The sequence below is a fragment of the Notamacropus eugenii genome, chromosome 3, assembly GCF_028372415.1.
Source record: "Notamacropus eugenii isolate mMacEug1 chromosome 3, mMacEug1.pri_v2, whole genome shotgun sequence".
In the NCBI taxonomy this organism is placed as follows: Eukaryota; Metazoa; Chordata; class Mammalia; order Diprotodontia; family Macropodidae; genus Notamacropus; species Notamacropus eugenii.
In genome coordinates, this window is record NC_092874.1 from 300,023,866 (window position 1) to 300,040,867 (window position 17,002).

Here is a 17,002-nt window from a genome sequence, read left to right on the forward strand (position 1 = left end):
TGTCTAATTCCTACAAGTGTCATACTTTGTGAATTAAGACTTGTGCCCAACAAAGAACCCAAAGGCAAAACTGACATTTTAATAGGCAATAAGATAAGAAAGAAGGCATAAGTTATCCTTGGTATTTCTGGAAAGCTGAAACATCAACTCATCAGAACTAAAATGAAACTTTACAATAAACATAGTTATGAGGGGGAAAAAAGGAACTACGGTTAAGAAGTATTTCAACAAGTTACTGAAAATCAAATATGGTCAACGAACAAAAGAAATGACAGCAAAACTTACTATTTTGTTCAGAAATCAAACTAATGTAAACCAGTTGCTATAGAAGAGAGCAGAAAGCCCTTTAGCTAGCAATATGACTTGCCAAAAGAGAAGATGGCTGTGGGCACCACTGGATTCAAATAGAAACTCCTTTGTAAAATCTTACAAAGAACGATAGGTGATTATGAGCTCAAGAGATTACACGCTGTTTGTCCACACCAGAAAAGATCAGGCAGGTGAAGACCGTCAGCTGACCAGAGTTCACCATGCCTCTAACCCTGCAGAACCCATCCCAGTGTCTTCTCAATCTGCGAATGACATTGGAGACGGATAATGAATGAACAAAGAAAGATTGGTCTAATTTACTCTCAGTAAATTGTAAAGCCCTCTTACTTATTCCAAGTTTCCCATAACAGTAAAAGCCTATCTTTAAAAGCTAATCATTAGCGCAATATTACTGCAAGGAAGCAGGACATGACCTGTTCCTACCCATCTAGGAACTCCACAGGATGTCAGCAGAAATCAAGAAAGACTTCTAGAACCTTGGGTAAGCTTCCTTTGTCTAACTTCTGGAAGGATATGTATGGACTCTGGGTTATGTGGGTTGGGCAGGGATGGATGAGTTCTCATCTGCATCTCAGAAGAGACTTCCATAAGTGAAGAGATCACAGATCCTTTTATCTGAATAATCGAGGGGGAAAAGTCTTAAAATTTTGAACTCTAAAAATTTCAGAATCCATAGAAACTCAGGTTGACTAACATTATTGAAACAACATATGGTAGTCTGCTTCTTTGTTTCCTATTATGTGGAGAGATTGTAAAGTAGGGTATTTATAAAGAAAATGGAAAAATCTTTCTCAGAATGTTAAAGGAACAACATGCTCAGAATCTCAGATCAGCTGGGTTATAGACAAAAGGCTCCTTGTGGAAATATTACAGGCTAATTTTAGCATAAAAAACTGTAGATTGGGGGAGTCAATGGAAAGTGATAGCACTGTTTCTGAAAGCATGAATAAAAATGTGGTTTGAAAATTTGTACTCTAAAGATGCTACAACTTGTGCTGAGAGGAAAATGTTGACTTAGAGGAGATGCCTTATGTCTTTTCCATTAAGCAACTTCCTTTTGCTGGTCTTATAGTCTTGGGTTCATCTTTCTCTTTAACGATATCAAATCTTTAGAGAAATGCAAATAAAAAACAACTCTGAGGTACTACCTCACACCTATCAGACTGACTAGCATGAAGAAACAAGAGAACTATAAATGCTAGACAAGATGTGGGAAAACTGGAACACCAATTCATTTTTTGGTAGAGTTGAGCACTGATACAACCATTCAGGAGAGCATTTTGGAACTATGACCAAAGGGCTATAAAAATGTGCATACCCTTTGACCCAGCTTCTAAGGTTGTATCCCAAAGAGATCAAAAAATGGGAAAAGAACCCCATGTGTGCAAAAATATTCATAGCAGCTCTTTTTGTGGTGGCCAAGAACTGGAAATCGAGGGGATGTCCTGGCTGAACAAGTTGTGGTATATGAATGTAATGGAATACTATTATGCTGTGAGAAATGGCAGATAGACTTCTGAAAATCATGGAAAGACTTATACAAACTGATGCTGAGCAAAGTAAGCAGAGCCAAGAGAACAATGTTCACAGAAACAATCACAGCGTGCTGACTGATTTTAATAGACTTGGCCCTTCTCAGCAATGGAAGAACCTAAAATAATTCCAAAAGACTTAGGATGGTAAATGCCATCCCCACAGAAAGAACTTTGAAGTCTGAATGCAGATTGAAGCAGACTATTTTGTTTTTTTTCTCGTGGTTTCTCCCCCATTCATTCTAATTATTCTATGCACCATGACAACTGTGAAAATGTATTTAATAGAAATGCATGTGTAGAGCTGTATCAGACTGCATACAGTCTTGGGGAGGGGGAGAAAATTTTAAACTTATGGAAGTGAATGTTGAAAACTAAAAATAATAATTAAAAAAATTGAGAAGCAGGCAATTTCAGAAAAACCTGGAAAAATTTATATGAGCTGATGCTGAGTGAAATGAGCAGAAACAAGAGAACCCTGTATAGAGTAACAGCCACAGTGAGCAGTGACTGACTTTGATAGACTTAGCTCCAAAACTCATGGAAAATGCTATCCACATCCATTAAAAGAACTATGGAGTCTGAATGCAGATCGAAGTGGACTACCTGCGCTTATGCTCTCTCTTTTTTCTTTCCCGTGCTTTCTCCCATTCATTCTTAGCCTTCTTTACGACATGTGGAAACGTTTAATAAGAATATATATTTAGACTCTTTATCAGAGAGGAGAAAAAAGGCAGAGAAAATTTAAAACTCAATAATTTATGGAAATAAAGGTTCAAAATTAAAATTAATTTAACGAAAAGAAAATCAACTCTTGAAAACTTAGGTAGAGCTCCTGTGCCTTTCTTTGCAGGCAGAATCAGAGGATCTATCAAGTGAACTAAAAGACTCTACCTGAGCTTCTAGGAAAGACATTTTCAATCCAAGGCACAAAGCGGAGTCAGAAATGGAAGCCAGAGAGCTAAGGATACAAGTGTCAACAGACGTGAAACACCCTTTGTGGTCAGCTATCAACAGACACATGAAAAGGGAGAAAACCCAGCTGAGAGAGGTCAGACGGGCTCCCACATCCTCCCGACCAAAGGTGGTCCTTAGAGATCTCAGCAAGTTCTCTTAAAAGAGATAACAGCTAAAGTCAGAAGAGCTGAGGGCAGAGAACAGGGCTAGGGACGGCACCCTGCATGATATGCAGGCGCCGATGGGGACCAGAGCCAGGAGAACCAACATACAGATTTACAGCAACCTAAGGCCGGGCAGATGCGGGCCTGGACCAGGCACCGCCGGCGTGACCTTCGTCAGAAGCCCTCACCCCGGCCAGCGCCCTCCAAGAAAGCCACGGAGTCCCCACCCCCCAGGCAGCTCAGGCTGGCCTGCCGGGCCCCGCCCCCCTCCCACGCCCCAAACCCAGACGGAGAGCCGACCACACCCCCTGCGGGGTCTGAGCGCCCCGGGACACAACTGGATGTTCCCAGAAATAACCGGACCAGAGCAGGAGACCCCCTGGCGGGGCGTGGAAGAGAATGTGGGCGCCCCGCCTCGCTGCGTAGCCCAGACACGCGCGCCCCTCCCCCTGGCGTACTCGGGGCCTCCCCCCCCCCCCCCGCGCAGCCCGGGCACGCACGCTCCTGCCCCCCCCCACGCAGCCCGGGCATGCGCGCCCCTCCCCCTAGCGTACTCCGGGCCTTTCCCCCCGCCCCCCGCGCAGCCCGGGCACGCGCGATCCCGCCCCCCTCCCCCGCACCTCCCCCCGCCCCGCAAGCAGCCCGGGTATGCGTTCCCCGTCTTCCCCCGGGAAGGGGAGAAATCCTTCCAGGCCGGGGCAGAGCGGTTGCTCGCCTCCCGGCCCCTCGCGCCCCGCACGCACTTCGGCGCCCGCCGCTCCCCAACCGTCCCTCCCGCAGGAGGCCTCACCTCTCCACCCAGTCCCGGAGGAATCGCAGCTCGTCGGTGTGCAGAAGTGCGGGGTCCTGCTGGCAGAGCCGAATGAAGGCCTGAAGCTCGCTTAGCTTGCGGCTATCCATGTCGGGCGGAGCTGGGTCCGGATCTGGGGCGGGGGCTGCAGCTGAGGCCGCGGTCGGAGCCGGGTCTGGGGCCGGGGCCGGGGCGGCGGGGGCCCGAGCGGGGAGCTGCGGAGCGGCGGCGGCGGGCGGCTGCTCGCGCTCGTGCGTGACGAAGGAGGCGCTGGCGGAGATGGAGGAGGCGGTGAAGGTGGGCAGGCGGACGCGCGACGTGGGAGCGGACTGGGTCCCGCACGGCAGATGGCTCCGCCCCCTGGCCGGTCTCGTGGGGCCCTGGGGTCCTGGCGGCGGCTCCTCCCCCGCGCCCCGCCCCGCCGCACCTGCGCACGAACCTTCTAGAAGCCCCCCGGGCGAGCTCGTCGCCTGCCCGAACGCGCAGCCGTGCTTGGCGCACACGCCTCCGCTTCCTCCCATGCTGCCGCGGAGTCCCGGCACTGGTGGACGCCGGCGGACTGGCGGCCAGCGGCAGCTGGATGGAATGGCAACTCAGGCGCTCTCGCAGGCAGCCCTGGAGTGGCGGTGGAGGGGGGGGGGGGGGGCCGCGCCCCGGGACGCCACAGGGCCGGACGCCTGTGACGTTAGCGCCGCGCGCCGCCCCAGCTGAAGGCCCGCGCCGGACCCAGCGCGCCTGCGCGGCCGGAAGCGCCTGGGTCTCCCGGCGACGCGGCGCTCGCCTCTGCTGGCGGCTTTTCTCCCGCACGCGCGAGGGGCTGGCGGCAATGCCCTGGCTGTTCTGGGCGCCCCGGCTCGGGCCCGGCACCAGGAGAACCCGCGGCCTCGCAGGTTAGAGTCGAGGCGAACGCCGAGGGAGAAACTGAGGCTCGCAGGGTTGGGGAGCGAGCCCGTCCTTAAAGTACATCCCACTCCTCTCTCCTCGGGAAGGGAGCGGGGGCCCGCTCTGGTCCTGGGCGACCCCCGAGGCTGGGCCTCGCACGCAGCAGGGGGGCGGGAACAGAAAGAGGCGCTTTCCTGTCCCAGGCGCCTAATAAATTCTTGGTTTGGGGAGTGACGCGCCCCTTCAGCCCCCACGGGGTTACTTCCACCTGCGGAAGGACACGTGAAGAATGATGAGGCCGAGACGGGGAGAGAAGGGGTCAGGAACGTGGCCGGAGCCGCCCGGGGATGGGAGAGCTCGAAGTCGATTTTACCGTGCGAGAACGGGGGTTCAGTCACCGTCCTAGGCACCGCCCCGGCGGGAGTGCCCGTCACCCCTCGAAGCTGTGCGGGCCACTGAACCTTGGTTTTATTTGAGTAATGGGATGGGAGGGCTGAGAGGTGCTTGTTAGAAAGAAGGGTCAGATCTTCCGGTCCGGTCCTAAGGACGTTGAGGCTCAGAGATAAATGATTTAAACGTCCAAGGTGCTGTTTTCTGCTCTGGTTACTTTTGCCGCGTTCCCAAATCTGGTCCTTCTCCGAGGCCCCCCTCCGCGTCCCTGGGAGGCCCGTCCCGTACCCGTGTACCTAGGTCCACCTCAGGTTCGGTCATTTAGCAAACATTAGATACCTGGTGTGTGCCGAAAGCGGGGAACGCCGAGGCAGAAGCCTCCTGTCCTCGAGGAACTCACGTTCGGTGTTGGGGGCGCGGGGAGGAGGAATGGAGCGCCTCCGAGGAATGAGGGGGATGAGCTGGAGGGCCGTGGAGGGGCTGCCACGCACACAAACATTGAGGAGCTCCTGGAGTAAAGGAGCACCATGGGGCAGGGAAGAGTGGACCGCAAAAGAGCGGGCTGGCGTGGTGTCCGGAGAAGTAGAGGAGGGGACGATGAGGAAATGGGGATTCCCCAGGATTGACAGGGATGGGCAGGCTGTTCTCCGCCTGTCAGGTCAGCATTGGGCTTACTGTAGGATTTTCCTGCCCCCTTCCTTCTTCTCCAGGAAACCAGAGTTGGGTATAAACCCTCTGCCCCACAGCAGGACTTTGGCCCCACCACTGTGGAGCCACTTCCATTCAGCTTTGCGGATGACCTTTCACTAGGGGGTCTGTTGCTAATGTTGTGTTTATCACAACGAACAGCTCATTTCTGTTAAGAGTGATAAAGTTCCTTAGCTGACCAGTGAGTCAAGGCTTCTAGGGTCTCCTGACTGGCAGCCTAAGGCTTCTAAAACCATACAGTGTATCCAGTGTCTTCTGGTTACCCCCTTCACTTTTGTCACCATATTTAGAGTATCTGTGTCAGCAGAATGCCACCATGCTGGTGCTGGGACTCTCTGAACTGGGCTAGGCTGGTTCTGAGATAGTAGATGTAATTGAAGTGTTGGTTTTTATGCTAAATTGAATTAAAACATTTTTTTCTAAGAGTAGGGGGGAAAGCTTACTGAACAATTTACCCTTCGAGTAAAGTTCTCCAATGGCTTGGATTTTGTTGTGCTTTTTTCCTATCCAGAGGCCTGGTCCATCGTAGGCAATCAGTAAATGCTCAGTTAACTATACGCTGTGGACTCTTGAGACCTATTTATTTTCTTTCATCTTCTCTACTCTTTCCTTAGGATGCACACCCTTTTTACAGAGGAGGTTCTCCCTCCAGCCTGTTCCAAAAAGGAAGATTCCGAGCCGGTATCTAGGCCAACCCAGCCCTTTTACACACCCACACCTTCTCAGACCAGGTAAGGACTCCTTCAAAGGAATACTCTCCCCAAATGACTTTTTGGTCTACAACACAAAAAGAACAAAACCTCATGAATTCATACTAATTAGAGGAGGGGGCAGTAAGTTTTTGTGAAGAGGATAAATTACATCAGACTTTGAAAGATATAAGGTAGTTCCCTTAAAGTTAGGAACAGCATTGGTAGCTTGAGCTGCTACATGTTTTCCATTGGAGATCCTTCTTGCTGGGCTTGCTTTACTGAATGAATAGATGTTCACAGGAACTCTTTGAGGAGTGCCTGTTTTACATGGGAGGAAACTGGAAGAGGCTAGGGGCAGGCGGAACCCAGAGCAGGTGGACAGGCAGACATCGGCCAGGCTGAGAAAGGGTCCAGGTCTCTTGGTTTTCATTCCTCAACTCTTTCTTCTGTACCACAGCATCTCTCCAGTAATCATTTGCTAAATAAATTCCTGCCCCATTCTAGGCTCTGAGCATTCAGAGTCAAAGCTGAAACAATGTGGCCTCAAGGGGAAGCTGACAAGTAGGGGTGCTAAGCAACGCAGGGGCAGGGGGCCCCAAGCTGAGCCAGAAAAGAAGGAAGCTTCCCACCCCTCACTCCCAGCTTGGTTTCTGGGGAGAGAGGGAGGCCTGGGGACAAAGGAACAGAGGCCGGAGACAAGGAGCAGAATATGCAATGGAAGACAGTGCTTTATCTGATTGTAACCTTTGCTGAGTTTGGTGCACCATTTTCTTTGTGTGGCATCACATCTCTTGGTGTTGAGGTATATGTGCTATGAGTCCCTGTTCTCAAGGAGCTTCTTTTCTGTTGGAGAGAGGGCTTGGGCATGGGGAACCCTGTCAGGGCTGCCTCTGAGCCCAGCCTAGAGGAGGAGGCTTGGGTGCACCTGTGTAGAGATAGGCCTCCATCTTGGCTGGAGCATGTAGTGCAGTGAGGTGAGATCAGGGGATAGACCTGGCTTTTGGTTGTAGTTCCACTTCAGTATATTATATGGTCTTGCCATAAAGGGACTTTCCAGTAATAATGATCTAACTTTCTAAAGTTTTTTTGTTATTTTTTTTTTTTATAATTAGCATCATCTGTTGGCAGAGAAACATTTAGTCCATTTTTTAAAGTTCATATTTTTGACTACTGATTTGTATTTGTTGTCTCCCCCAATAGAACTAGAGCTCCTTGAGGCCAGGGAGTATTTTCTGCCTTTCTTGGTATTCTCATCACTTAGCCCAGTACCTGGCACACCATAAGTGTTTAATAAATGCTTGTTGATTGGTGTTGACCCCTCTTTGTTTCTCATTTGAGTCTTTTCTTTACCATCTACGTATGTGACCTGATTATCCAAATTCTGATCACTTGTGGGGGCTCAGGGAAGGAGCCGGTGCTACCACTGCTAACTGGCCTCCCTTCAGCTATTGCCTGTTAAACAGCACATGACTTCCCAACTGGTAGGCTGCCCCCCAGCTAGGGCAACCTTCTCGCTCCTGAACCGGTGAATGATGTCAGCTGCTTCTACAATCTTGTGTCCTTCTCTGTGATTGTCTACACTCAGCAGAGGGCACCAGGGTGTCTCTGAGGGGGGGCTGGCCCTGGAACTCTTGCTGGGAAGTCATCTGAGACGCAGGAATTGCAGCTTACCACCCAAGAAGGCAGAGGTTTTCAAAGCTGGAAGGTAAGAAGCTTCCATCAGTTTAACTCTTCTCTCATAAAAACAAATGGAAATGCTTTGAAAATCATTGATTGCTTGTGGCCAGTGACCTTCAGATGGTGAGCTGCATTTCCTAGACCCTTCACTCTAGGCATTTCATCAAGGTTACATGTGTGTACTTTAGAAAAAGTTTGCTTATGCCGAATGTTTGCTCTGCCAAGGGTTGTGGGGCCTGTTGCTGCCCTCTGCTGGAAAGAATGTGGTAGTGTTGTGTGGATCAGTAGGAGGGTCAGATGTTGGAACCAGCTTAAAGGCATTGCAGAGGCAGAGATCCCAGGCCCACCCCCAGCCTTCTAGCTATTGATTTGTCTCCTACCTTACCTCAGAGAAGCACAGTTTGGGGGGAGGGATTTTAGGAAAAATTGAAATGTAGTAGACATGCTTAATTTCCTTTCCAGATCTAAAGTCACATTATTTTGGCTATGGAAACTGTGGCTTGGATGGGATGTTGTTTGGGGGCTAACAGCTATCTGTCCTATCTCTGTACTCCCATAATTGGCTTCAGTGGCTCCCAGAAAGTCCTGCGTGGCTTGTGGGCCCCTTCTCATCCTTCCAGTCTTCTTGTGTCTTATCCTTGACTCTTATCCGGTGGCACCAGTCTCCTTGCCCAGCCTTGAGCACGTCACTTGGCTTCGAGCATTTTCCTGGGCCGTCCCTTGTGACCAGCACTGTCTCCCTCCTCATCTCTGCTTCCTGACTTCTTTGGCTTCCTTCAAGGATTGCTTTGTATCAGAAGCCTCTCTGGAGCCCCTTCCTCCTAATGCTTTTTTCCAGTTTCCTCTGTACATGTTGTTTGCATCTTTTGGCCCCCGTTAGACTATAAGCTTCTTCAGAGCAGGGACTTTCTTTGGCCTGGTTTTGTTTTCCTAGTGCTTAGCATGGTGCCTGGTGTAGCTGACGGCCTGCATCCTGCTTCCCTACACAGCTTGGTGATGTGGTGAAAAAGAAAGACCATTTATTGATCTGAGGGTCCGAGTATTTATAGACAGAAGCTGCTAGCCTACGTGACATTCTGCTTGTCTCCTGCCCTAGTGATTTAATCAGTCTTATCTTAAAGACTGAGCCTAGAGGGCATCTATTTTACATATCCCTTGTTTTCTGTAATTCTCTTGTTTGTCTCACTGAGACAGCAACATCTGGGGGGCATGGAGAGCCATTCCCGATGATTATGAGCACGGTCTCAAAGAACAGTTTTCCTGAACGTCTATCTTGATCTTGTCTACCACACCATATTTGTGTTGGCAAATCTGAAAAATCAGTAGAAGCAGTCACTGAATTAAGAGGTCAGAAGCAACTCTGTAGCTACCTTTGAGGTGCTTCAGGTCCCCAGGGGCAGAGTGTGTGCTGTTCTCCCAGCCCCACTTGGATGGGCACAGAGCTGAGTGTTGGCCCACTCCTCAAGGGTCTAAACTGCTCCTGGGAGAGAGTAGAAGGGGCTGGGGAGGACTCAGGAGAATCTCCCAGAGCTATTATCTCAGAAAGACTGTGCTTTCTGTAAATGGTAGATGGAATTGGACCTAGATGAGGAATCAGTGGTAATGAGGAAAAAAGTGTTTCCCTTTCATTGTGACATCTTCAGGGACCCATAGAGCAAGTTTATCCACACTGTGATCAGTGTGCACACACAGGGCTAGGGAGGAGGCCCAGCTCTGTTCCTCTTTAAACTACAGCTGTTTAGCAGCACTTTAGGCCTTAGTGAGATTTTTTTTATCATAACATCAGGTAGAGTAGACCATAGGCATCATATGGTACTCAGGAAAGCCCTGTTGGCTGATTCGTGGAATAGTTTGTGGCCTTGGAAATTGTAGCAATTTAATTTTGCAAGATGTTAGGGGGAAACCAGAGACTCTTACGTAACCACCTCCCCCTACCCTTTTTAAGGTTTTTTAAATATAGGATTTTAAAGTTCCATGATTTCCTTTCACCTATCTTTCTCTACCGCACTTTTGTAGGTGGACCAAGGCTTTCAGAAGATGGTGATGAAGAGAATCAAGTTCAGAATTTTTAGTGTTCTCAGGGCTCTCTAAAGGTCATAAAAAAGCCTTCTAAGGTTGGGGAACCTGTGACCTCTAGGTCGGATTCAGTCAAAGAGGCTACAGAGCCATAGACAGTAAGGGGGCGCTGTAGCATCACCAGGAGCCATGTGAGTTAACCTCAGTTTCTCCATCTGTACAATGGGGAAGGCTCCCATGATACTGACTCTTAGTGGAGGAACTTTCTTTCCTCCTCTCCTAATGTCAAAGGGCGAGCTTCAGGCAAGGATTGTCATTCCCTTGGGCAGGCAAGATGTACCATTTTCCAAGGAGAAGTGGAAATCCAGATTTTTCCTTGGCAGATTTCCCTTAAGTTTTAACTGAAGTTTTAAGTCTTAGCTGAAAAGAAGAATCTTTATTTTTATCAAGACAGTATTCTTAAAAATGTAATAGCAATGGAGAGAAAAAGACATCTATGGATCAAATGCAGTCTGATTTTTAAAATAATGTTATACTTTTCATTATTACATTTGCAAATAGCTTGTTTTTTTCTCAGTAAAAGAAACCTTGATAGTTCTTTTTGCTCCTCTCCCCATGATAATTTTGTGATAAATTAAGCACAGTAATGACTTCCATAAGCAGATCCAGCAAAAGTTTGAATGTGCAAAATGATTAAAGGAAACATTTTTTTCACTCACCCATTACTGAAGTGAGTACCTTTCAAAGTCTCGCACCATCTCCCTGGTCCAGGTTCAGAGCATGTTTAATAGACTCTTGGGCTCTCTTGTTTCAGGACCTGCTCGCAGAAAGCGACTGTTCAAAGTGGCTCATGCCTTTAAGCCTGCTGTCATACTTCTCTTCTCTGGACAGTCACTCCTCAGATGAAATCAGGAGAAATTATTTCCTTGCTCTTCTGAATGACTTTGGGAGTCCTGGAGGAGCCCCTGTCTAGCTTCTAAGCTCTCTGCTCTCTCCTGTGCTGGGGAGGCTTCCAACATAAAGCCCTTGGATTGGTTAAACAAGCATGGCCATAGCCTTCCTCACCTGGTCGCCCCAACTTGCTTCGCTGACTTTTGGTTCTTCACACTGTAGAGCCCATTTATGATTTGATAAGGTGGGAGGACCCTGCTCAGCTTCAGTCTTATCAGCTGGAGTTCGTCCAAGAACACTGCTGGGACTTTTAGTCCACTGTCCAGAGGGGAATAGTGGTTCAAGTTTCTTATCAGCCTTTTTTCCCTAAATGAAAAGAACTGTGGTCCTTTGCCTTATGTTATTTTGTGATTACCTGAATTTCTTTTATCATTTAAAAAAATTTTTAAATGAGAAGTGCATAGCTAATAATGAATACCTTTGGGCCATAGCTTCCTGCTATGTTGTACTAGAGGGTAGAGTCTGCTTTGGGATCTTGAGTGGATCACCTTCATGAAGCCTCAGTTTCCTCTTCTGTAAAATAAAGGGTTGGAGTTGATGATCCTTTAGGCTCCTTTCAGCTGTCATAATCAGTGAGCTTTTTCAGATGTACATGTGTTTATGGTAAATATAAGGATATTAAAACTGTATCTGTAACTCTCCCTTGAATTGGGTTCTCTGTCTTCTGCCACCTTGCCCTCTTGTCAGCTTTCCCCTTTGCCTTTATGTCTCTTCCTCTTCTCCTCCATGGCTCCTTTCAAGTCTCAGCTAAGATTCATCTTCTTTGAGAAGCCTTTGTTGGTTCCCCCCCCTTCAGTGTTAGTGCCTTCCCCTGAGACTACCTTCCACGGATCCTGTCTGTATCTGGTGGTCTGCCTGTTGTCTCCTGTTAGATTTTAAGGTCCTAGAGGGCAGGGCCAGGGATTCTCCCCAGCACTTAGTGCAGTGGCTGAACTTACTAAGTTCCTGATCGATGATTTTCAGTGTATATGGTTAGTTCTGTTGTTAATGACAATTGGAGGTGAAGAGCTTGGATAAATGAAGTTCACAGGTAGCCCAGAAGCCTCTGTGCAGCCACTTTCCTGGGTGACTCTTCTGTTAGAAGTGTTCAACTCAGAGCAGAAAAGATCAATGAAATGACCAGAAGGCAGATGGGAATGAGAAGGAAAAGGAGAAAAGCCCCAAGTGCAGAACCCACATTTGCATTAATAACAGTTTGGAGCCCAGCATTCTGGGGGCCAAAGTCCTCTGTGTCTGTAGTGACAAAGTCCATCCTCTGGAGCCAGACATCATGATTAGGGGATGAGGGCAGGGACAAAAGTTCCATTCTTCAGCTTCATTGTAAGAAAGCTGGTTGGAGCCTGAGATCTCTTGGTGAATTCTTAATAAAGTCCATCTGAGGGGGAAGAAGAATCTCTGACCCCTCCCAGCCCCTCATGGCCTAACCTTATCCACTTGCCTCAACCCCAGTTTCCACATATATAGTCTCCTGTGATGTGTGCAAGCAGATGTGTTTTCTTTGCCTCTGTCTCAGGAGACCTTACAGGGGGGAGAGACATTTTCTGAGCAACCAATGTGTACCTAACATAGTGCTAAGGACTAGGAAAAACTGAAATGACATGATTCTGAGCATCATAGACTGTAGGGACCCCCAGAAGCCCATGCCTTCTTTAGCAGATGAGGATACTGACTGTAGACAAGTCTACTTGCATAGAATTGCCCAGTAAAGTTGGAAAGAGGATTTGAACCTGGTGTTCTTGGCATGTTGTCCTGGGCCTAATCCCCTGTGCTGTGCTGCCTCTGGGAATGTATGCTACATTCCTTCTCTGGTAATAAACAATAACTCACATTTCCCTAAAGCTTTATTCATGACAAATCTGAAGTATGTTGTTCAGTGTCAAGCATTATTGTCATCATTTTTTGAGATCTGGTTGGTGAGTATAGTTCCCAGGGTCATGTGACTAAGGGCACCCCACATCTTCCTGACCCCCCAGACCAGTTCACTTTCTATTGTACTGTATTGCTGCTAAGTGGCACCACAGGGCATATGCACTGGTCCTGCTGTGTGACCCTGGGTAAGTCACTTCACCTCATCTGCCTTGGTTTTCTCATCTATAAAGTTGGGGTAATGACAGTGCCTGCCTCTAGAAGATGGTGTGAGGATCACATGACATGATCTGTGAAGTGCTTTACTGGTTGCTTGGTAGTAGCCACCTTCTGGTGGACAGAACCCTTCTCCAGGTCGGACTGGACCTTGGACAGTGCAGCCCAGTGGGCTCAGGCTGAGCAGGCTTCCCCTGTCATACTCTCCTCCGCAGCAAGGCATCATCCCTCCAGGGGCCGTCCATCAGAATCTCTCTGTAGGGAGAAGGCTATGCCGCCAGCTGAGGGTCATGGCATCTCTCATTCCTCTGCAGCCAGAGGATCGTGGTGGCCAACCGAGCTGGTTGTGAATGTGATGGAGGGATCCAGGAGGCAGACAGGCAGCTACTATTGGATGGTGAAGTGACAACCCTTCAGGGGAAGGTGAGGAAAGAAGGGACTGAGCAAGGCAGAGGGAAGAGAGTTAAACATAAGGGGCCTCAGGAGAGAGTTGATTTTACAGTGTTTGTGATGGGCAAGGCCCCCTGCAGGCATGCGCAGGGGAGGTGTAGCTGAAGAGTCAGTACATGTGTATGTAGAAAGATGTTGTACTGAAATGAGTGGAGGGCAGTGGAGAAATCCAGGGAAAATCCCAGTAAGAGATGGGAAAAGATGCCGTGAGACTCGGAGTCATCGGCCAGAGGTGAGAGAGAGAGGCCCAGGCAGGAGAGCATATACCAGTGACCATTCTGATAAAAGCCCTCTGTTCTCTACAGAGATCAGCTTGCCTGAGCCTCCTGGCCCTGGGAGATGCACATGAGTGGGAATGTGCATTAGTGAGGGAACTGATTCTTGGGAGGAGGTCAGGTTGGATGGCTTGGTGGAGCACTGGTTAGAGCACTGGGCCTGGAGCCTGGAGGGCCTGGCCTTGGCTCCCCTCCTGGCCCCTGGTAGCTACTCTGTGCCTGCTTCTTGATAGAAGTATTAAACTCACTGGCTTCCTTTTGCAGAGAGAGTAGAAAGATTGACTGACTAGTCTTAAAGAAGACCAGGGATGTCTTTTCTTCTTGGCTGGAGGAGAGGATGGAGGGAGAGATGATGCACAGAGGTCAGAGCATGAGCCCTTGGTGTGGTCCCTGAAGTTGGAGGCTTGGTCAGGTCTCTGATAAATAGCCAGGAGATGGAGGAGTTGGGGGGTGGGAGGAGCCTGTAAGATAAGGCATTCATAAGAGTTTTGGCCTTGCTAGAGCACTTGACACAGTTGATTTTACTTGCTTCTCATCACCACCTGTAAGAGAAAACAGGGAGCTGAGAAATCTGTCCTAGAGCCCCCACCTTGGTTCTGGCTCTCACCTTCAGGGTCAGCTGGCTTGAGCCTGGCTGCTAGACCTTTTGATGCTAAAACAGGTTCAAAGGTTTTAGCCAGTTAGTTTGGTTTAGCCAAGCTCTGCAGTCTCCAGCCACTAGAATCTGCTTTCTCAATCCTTAATTCCTCATCAGACATCTTTCCCTGGGATTTTTGATCCTAAAGGGATTCAAACATACCTCTCATCGTAAACTCAGTCCAAGGCCTGGGTGTCTGTGGACTTGCCTTGTCTCCTTAGAGACATGTACCCTGCTTGGTCTGAGCCCTGCTGCACTGCTGTGGGAGTCATCTGGTGAAGCATTCTCCAGTGCCTAGTTGTCTTTGACCCTCTCTTTCTGTCTGGTCATTTGGCCAGAAACTCATTGGACTTTGAGATTCTAATGGCCAATCCTACCCACACTGGTGAAACTGTATTCTCCACCTGTTTGCCCTAGGCTCCTCTTCTCTCCAGAGGTTATGGAGCACACAGGAAAGTCCTTATGACAGTGACCTCCTCCGTGCTTCATTCAGCTTTCTCCAGTTGGAATCCTTGGCAGCTGGTGTCCTCCACCTCTGCTGTATTCCTGAGAAGCTGCATCTGGTGCCAGTAAACCATGAGCTTTTACTGGGCCCGTTTCTCTATGTCCCCCTTCCCCAGAGAATGGGTTACTATGGTCCATATACCACCATTTTTAAAGAAAGTTCCTGAAGACAGTTCCCATGTGGCCAAAGGCAGTAAGGAGACTGCCCACGATGGACTTCAAGAAACACCTTGGGCAGTAGTGAGAGGGCTAGAGAGGTGATGTCACCAGCTAAGGAGTTTGGATTTTATTCAGGAGTCACAAGCGAGCCAGTGGAGGCCCTTCCACAGGGAGGGGATGCATAATGAGGGTGCAGGGAAATTGGTCATGCCCTTCCCTTAACTTAGAGCATCTAAGGAAGCCTTCCCAGATGCCCACCTTCTTTAGTTGGCATTTTCTCAGTAGGTGCGCTGGTGCTACTTGATAATCATTTGTGCTACAATCTGAAATCTACCAGGTAAGAATGGTGGAGCTAAAAGATATTAGGGTATCACTTTCCCCATCCCCACTGTGTGATCACCTACATTATGGCTCCCGTTCCAGGACAGCTTTGGAACCATGTCATTGGGGCTCACCTGATTATTCCAACCAGGTTGGTGGTGCCATGATGGGGGGAACTTGGTGAGCTTTCCACAGCATCTAGGCCATGTTGATCTGTGCTTTAGAAAGACCCCTTGTTACCTCTGCCATGCTGCAGGCTACTGAACCTGCACGCACAACATAAGCCTCTTTTCAATGAGATAATTTCAGAATTTTAAGGGAAATTTTTGACTCTCAGTAAGACCCAGGTATTTTGGAATGGGCAGACTGGAGGTGATACTGGGAACCTGCAGGGGCCAGCACCCTTCCTCTCTCCCCTTCACCTGGACCTCTTGTCCTTGCCACCCTCAACTTTGACTCTATTCCCAGCCTCGAGAATGGAGAAGGACTGACTCAGAGAGGAATCCCTGGGCTCTCCCAGCTGCCCAGGTGTTAGCAGCCCCTTGGAACAGACTAGGGGTGTGTGTGTGTCCTTGGCCTCAGGTGGCCTCATCTGTAAAGTAACTCTGCATAAACGCCAAATCATGTGATTGTTTGTCATCCTTAGGCGAGGTGACTCCGGGACTGTCTCAAGTGGAATACGCTCTCCGCAGACACAAACTGATGGCTTTGATCCAGAAAGAAGCCCAAGGCCTTGGTGGGACAGACCAAGCAGTGGTATTGCTCTCCAATCCCACGTTCTTCATGAGCAATGACATCCCCTACACCTTCCACCAAGACAATAACTTCCTGTACCTCTGTGGATTCCAAGAGCCCGACAGCATCCTGGTCCTTCAGAGCCTACCTGGCAAGGAGCTCCCCGCTCACAAAGCCATGCTCTTTGTCCCTCGGAGAGATCCCAGCCGGGAGCTCTGGGATGGGCCACGGTCAGGGGCTGATGGAGCTGTGGCCCTCACTGGTGTGGATGAAGCTTTCCCTCTGGAGGAGTTCAAGTATCTGGTCCCCAAACTGAAAGGTACCAAAAAGGTGCTGTAATGGCCCCCAGAGCCCCTCTTGCCACCTGGTCACAATTTCCCATTGGAATTCAAATTCCCACATCCTTTGGGGATCCTGCTAGGTCCTTGGCTACCCAAAGTCAAGCTTCTAGCAGGTCTTCTCTGCCCCACGGGACCATGACTGTGCTGGTGACTTGGTGGCCACCAGAGGCACCTGCGAGGTCCTTAGCCCTGCCCAGTGGCAGATAGGAAGGGCCAGGATCCCCCCTTTTTTCCCCTGAGAGTAGGGAAATGATTGGTCTCTTTTTTAACAGAGCTATTATGAAAATGAAAGGTGGCTGAACTAGAACTTACCTGATGTTTGATGCCCGAGGGCTCTCCAGGCTGTATTAATTGGGCAGTGATTTTGTGTCCTGAATCTTGGTAGTAGAAGCAGAAAAAGGACCCAGCT

At 49.1% G+C, this 17,002-nt stretch overlaps 2 protein-coding genes across 2 annotated transcripts in view; one reads left to right on the forward strand and one right to left on the reverse strand.

Moving 5' to 3' along the window:
* ST13 (ST13 Hsp70 interacting protein) overlaps positions 1-4,294 on the reverse strand; it is a 29,805-nt gene extending 25,511 nt beyond the window's left edge. Inside the window, exon 1 of the mRNA XM_072656240.1 lies at positions 3,774-4,294. Within this exon, the coding sequence (XP_072512341.1) occupies positions 3,774-4,294 (521 nt within the window). The remainder of the gene's footprint in view (positions 1-3,773) is intronic.
* A 59-nt stretch (positions 4,295-4,353) lies between these two features.
* XPNPEP3 (X-prolyl aminopeptidase 3) overlaps positions 4,354-17,002 on the forward strand; it is a 34,051-nt gene continuing 21,402 nt past the window's right edge. The window contains exons 1-3 of the mRNA XM_072656238.1: positions 4,354-4,663; positions 6,368-6,484; positions 16,164-16,571. Coding sequence (XP_072512339.1) covers positions 4,354-4,663; positions 6,368-6,484; positions 16,164-16,571 — 835 coding nt within the window. The remainder of the gene's footprint in view (positions 4,664-6,367; positions 6,485-16,163; positions 16,572-17,002) is intronic.